Source organism: Paramisgurnus dabryanus, chromosome 2 (genome assembly GCF_030506205.2).
Source record: "Paramisgurnus dabryanus chromosome 2, PD_genome_1.1, whole genome shotgun sequence".
NCBI classification, from domain to species: domain Eukaryota; kingdom Metazoa; phylum Chordata; class Actinopteri; order Cypriniformes; family Cobitidae; genus Paramisgurnus; species Paramisgurnus dabryanus.
In genome coordinates this window covers 24,496,841-24,501,934 of record NC_133338.1, presented here as the reverse complement: position 1 = coordinate 24,501,934, position 5,094 = coordinate 24,496,841, and the positions used below count along the sequence as shown (strand labels likewise).

Here is a 5,094-nt window from a genome sequence, read left to right as displayed (position 1 = left end):
GTTTTGGAATCCATTCAGCTGATCTCCAGGTCTGGCCCTAGCACTTTTAGCATAGCTTAGCATAATCCATTGAATCTGATTAGACCACTAGCATCTCGCTCAAAAATAACCTAAGAGTTTTTATATTTTTCCTATTTAAAACTTGACTCTTCTGTAGTTACATCTTGTACTAAGACTGACAGAAAATTAGGCAGATATGTCTAGGAACTATACTCTAATTCTGCTGTAATAATCAAGGACTTTGCTGCTGTAACATGGCTGCAGCAGGCTTGGTTCGCACTGCCCGAAAATAGTCCCCTCGGTTACTTTCAATGGCAGGGGACTATTTTCGTGCAGTGCGTAATATCACTACATTATATCACATAATGTGTTTAATATAGTTTGAAGGAGCTGTCGGAAGTCTAGTGGTGATGGCATTGATTTCGAGAGACTGTTACGTTTATTTTATGTAAATAATAATTAAAATGTTTTCATAAGAAACCTTAATGTATATGAACTTGATTTGTAAGTGTGCTTTGGGGTTGGACTGCTTGCGTTTCTTGGCTTAAACCAAGTGAGGGTGGACGCAGCGATGTCCTCTGCTGGCGTCAGGTTCTGTGTAGAGGCAGATCCACCTCCCGTTACATGGCGTGCCCGATTTATGTTGGCAAGCTTGGGATTCCCCCGTCTCCTGACATCATTGTAGCGCTTGCGGCGCAACGTCCTGGGGATGCCAGCTGATGAGACAATTGCGGCTATTTCCTCCCACGCCTGTTTAACCGATGCTGATTTGGGCGGGTTTCTCCCATTCCCATACAAAACAACTTCTCTGTCTTTGACTGCTCTTACAAGAACGTGGGTCTCCTCGGCTGTAAACCGCTCCTGGCGTACGCCTGGTAAATCCGTCAGCAACCCGCCATGGAACTTGCGCACTTGCATTTAAAGGGAATGTTGGATGACGTTCTGATTGGTTTATTTGACGTTACGCCCAAACCACACCTATGAATAATGAACCTACTTCAGACCAACCCCTTATTGATTTGTGCCTAGCGCAAGAGTTATTTCCCGCCGAGAAAATAGCAACAGCGCCCAAGATCCGCCCACAAAGTCACTTGCGCTTTGCAATTCGCACTTGCATTTCAGATCATTAAAATAGGGCCCTTAGACTTTAAAGTCTACATCGGGCTGTAGATGTTTGAAATAGTTTTATATTGATAGTGAAATGTTGATGTATTTGCTTGTGTGTGTATATGTGTATGTATTGTTGATGGTTTTTTTTGTTCATTTGTTCAACTCAAATGTGCTTGTATCTGTCAATCTTGGCCAGGACGCTCTTGCAAAAGAGATTTTTAATCTCAATGTGCTTTCTTTCCTGGTAAATAAAGGTTTATTAATAATAATAATAATAATAAAGTCATAAAAATGTGTTCATCTGTGAAGATTATCTTGTTGGACAAAACGTGTCATAAACTCACATAGCTTTTTTGCGATAAGTATTGGAAAAATAAAGGGGATTTTTGGCGAAGGAATCAAGTATCCTTCTACCTTCCGGGTTGGCCTACAAAATACGTCATACATGCAGCACTCTATAGTCAGCACCAAGGAATGCATGAAAAAGAAGTTTGACATACAAGTTCTAAAGGGAGAGTTTACCTTTTTATCACACCATTGCGGTTTTATATTTATATCTAAATAATGTAGCTATAGCGAGAGTATGTAACCAAGATGTGTCACTGCTATTGCTTTAAAAGAGGGAGAGTGACCAAATATTGGATTCAGACATGCCTTGATGCTTTCCAATGCAGCATTTTAGAGATTTCTGACGCAGCCCTGGAGACATTGCAAACATGGCGGCACAGTGACGCAACTTTCTTAAAAAGACTTTGATATTGTGTAGTCTATGGCAGAGGTTTTTAAACTGTGCACTGAAAAAAATTATTAATTCATAAAAATTAATTAGAAAAATAAAATAAAAAACTTTTGTTTAAACGTAGCTTAAATAAATTGATTGCAACCGCTTTCCTTAAAAATTGAGTAAATTGAATGAACCATTTATTCAGTGTGTGTATTACAGAGGGATAAAGTGTGTGGTGCAAAATCGCTTGGCTGTGGTGATGAATGACACAAAAACGGTTTAGTCCAATTAATGACAAGCAATAACAATGATTTTCATATGATAATACCATAAGGCATTGTTATATTGCAGTTAAACTTATATTTCATTGATAAAATGACAAGGAAAATGAAAAGTAGTTCATATTTCCATTTAAAAATGTTAGGTTTATGTTGCTGGGTCCTGGCACTATTTGAGTGGGTCATAAAATTAAAAGTTTGGGAAACACTGGTTTTTGGGGTAGCCTGACATTTGCCTCCTAACTGTGTATTTGCAGAAAAACAGACACCAACACAGAGCTATAAATACATAACCACAATACAGCACAAGGTAGAAATTTAACCAATATAAACGATGTCTCTTGTTCTCTGCAATGAATGAATATAGTTATTTTCAGTTTAATATGATTCCAACATTAAAATGCCTTTGTGAATATTTTTCAATTCAGAGTAATTTTATGTGTATTAGTTGCAATAAAATTTGTACTTGAGTTCATTCAAACTTTTGGATTGAAAGATCGTGATTTGTTTAGTTTGACTAAAAGCAGCATGAGAAATTACATAAGGGGAATACTGAGAGGTCATACAGTTCAGTTTGTCAGTCAAGTAGAGAACGAGAAAGTGAACAGCAATAAGTGAATGTACATGGCAATGGGGAGGGTATCCTGATAAACATGCACAGTGAAGAGGACACATTGGTTAGTGGGTGGGACTATACTGGAAGCTGAGGCTCAGTTTTACCTGCACTACATAAATAACTCTGAGACAAAGAATTGCACACTTGCATCTGTCTTGAGATCAATATTTCATCTGCACACACTTTGTCAAAGTAGGATCCACATCTACAGGTAAACTTGGCTATTTCCTTTTAGGTTCTAATATTTGAAATACTTTTGATTTTTGCATCAAGAAATAATTTAAGCTGTATGTACATCATGTTGGCATATATCTTTAGACTTTTTTAGAAACATTTTGGGTAAACATCTGGAAATTGTGTTGCATTTAGTCTAAAAAACGTTATTTTATGATAAAGTAGTGTTGAATTGCATGCACTTCATCAACTTTCTATAGAGGTATTAAGCTTAGATGAATCTTTTCACAATGACACATCGTTTTGTTATTGATCAATATTGCAGCATAATGCACATAAACAGTATTTCTATTTTCATATAGCATTTTCATATATAACCCTATATTCTCAATGAGTTGAATTCTGACTGAATTATTTGCTTGATTGTCTGCAGGTTAACATTATCATCATGTTCCGCACTATGACATCTGATCTGATTGTACTCACATTGCTTTTGGTACTGTTAGTACTGCTAATGCCTTATACTTGGAGTTTTCAAGCTTTGAGTCCTGGCTGCCACCTGTTCCGTGAGTAAAAGCAAACTCCTGTTATCCAAATTACATACACTCTAAGATAGGATGTGTTCATTTTTTACACATTATGTGTTTGTGTTGATTTTGTGTTCAAATAAATACAAAAGACAACACAAAATGTTTTAAAATAACACAAAGTGTGTTGTTCCAAAAATAACACAGAGATGTGTCTAGTTAAGGGCAACACATTTAATGACCTGTCCTCAACTAGACACAACATGTGTTGTTTTAAGACATTCGTTTTAAGTGTGTACTAAATCATATCTACAGTAAAAATTGGCATCCTTCTTTCTACATCTAGCATTTAATGTAACCATACGGACAGACAAACGTGGGACGTGTCAAGGAACCCAGGTGGTCTATGCTTGTGTGGGTTACTGTGAGTCGAGCGCTTTCCCTTCCCGTTACTCTGTATCAGTGGCCTCCAACTTTACCCACAACATAACGTCTGCTTCACGCTGTTGCACCATTAGCAAGGATGTAAAGGTAGATTACTGACAACATGTTTTTCTAATAGGGCTGGCTAATCGATTTTTCGATTAATCGTGGGGGTTTTTTACGTGGTCGATTCAGAATCGATTATCAAAGAGCAGAATCGATTTTTCCCCCAATTTTTTTCTGCAAACATTGAACGTAAGATTAACGTTAATCAAACTACTAGTCTTCTTCACTAGATGTCACTCTCTTTTTTGCCTTGCGCGATGTTACCAAGGAGCGAGAGGCGAGCCTGTCATTCATTCATTCAGTGCTTAAAATGGCAGTTTTAGGTGCGTCATCGACGTTGATGCCACCTTCGCATAAAAAGTAAGAGGTATGGAAGCATTTTAGATTTCACAAGCAAGACGACAACGATAGTGTTGTGGCTTTGAATTTCTTTTTATTAATTACCCTCTTGTAAACTTATGTTCACTGTTATTTTTTATTAAAATAGTATTTGTATTAAATCTATATTCATTGAGTTGAATCGAGAATCGAGTATAAAAACCGACCCGAGAACCGGAATCGAAAATTGAATCGAGAATCGAAATCGAATCGATTTGATAGCTTGTGAATCGAAATTGAATCGATCTGGAACATCTGAATCGATACCTAGCCCTATTTTCAGCCCTATTATGTTTTTTAAGAACATTGTCCCATTACTTCAGTGATGTTGGATTATATAATTTCACTATAATTCCATTGTGAAAAGTCTGCATTATATTTAATAGTAGTAATAATTAATTGGGTTTTTTTGGTCATTTGTTAAATGCTCTACTGATTAGTTTTCTTTCTCAGGTTAAAATCCGTCTTCACTGTCCTCGTGGCCAACACCATGATGATATTGAGATCTTAAGTGCACGTGCCTGTCGCTGCAACATGTGTCACAAATCCCGTTACTGAGACTCCACATGAGGAACTTGTGAAAAGATCATTGTGTGATTATAATAAAATAATATTCTGATTTTACATTTTTTTTTTTTTTTTTTTTTCTAATGTCAGTCTGACCTAATGACATCAGGAATGTAGGCCTACATATTACATAAGGTTTAAAATGATATTTTACAAAAAGATTGTACTTTTTGAACAACTTTTTGTGTCGTTTTCCTAAAGGTGTGGTGTTTACACATCGTTTTACATTTG

The 5,094-nt window shown here is 36.6% G+C and overlaps 1 protein-coding gene across 1 annotated transcript; it reads left to right on the top strand.

Moving 5' to 3' along the window:
• Window positions 1-3,332: 3,332 nt before the first annotated feature.
• Window positions 3,333-4,854, top strand: gpha2 (glycoprotein hormone subunit alpha 2). Its single transcript, XM_065248556.1, has 3 exons — window positions 3,333-3,468; window positions 3,776-3,960; window positions 4,750-4,854. The coding sequence occupies exons 1-3, from the start codon at window positions 3,351-3,353 to the stop codon at window positions 4,852-4,854; spliced, it is 408 nt and encodes a 135-aa protein (XP_065104628.1). The 5' UTR covers window positions 3,333-3,350.
• The last annotated feature ends 240 nt before the right edge of the window (window positions 4,855-5,094 follow it).

Coding starts and splice junctions, on each gene's coding strand:
- gpha2 (XM_065248556.1), top strand. CDS start 3,351: ATGTTCCGCACTATGACATCTGATCTGATTGTACTCACATTGCTTTTG. Junction 3,469..3,775: donor TCCTGGCTGCCACCTGTTCC/GTGAGTAAAAGC, acceptor TTCTACATCTAG/CATTTAATGTAACCATACGG. Junction 3,961..4,749: donor CCATTAGCAAGGATGTAAAG/GTAGATTACTGA, acceptor TTTCTTTCTCAG/GTTAAAATCCGTCTTCACTG.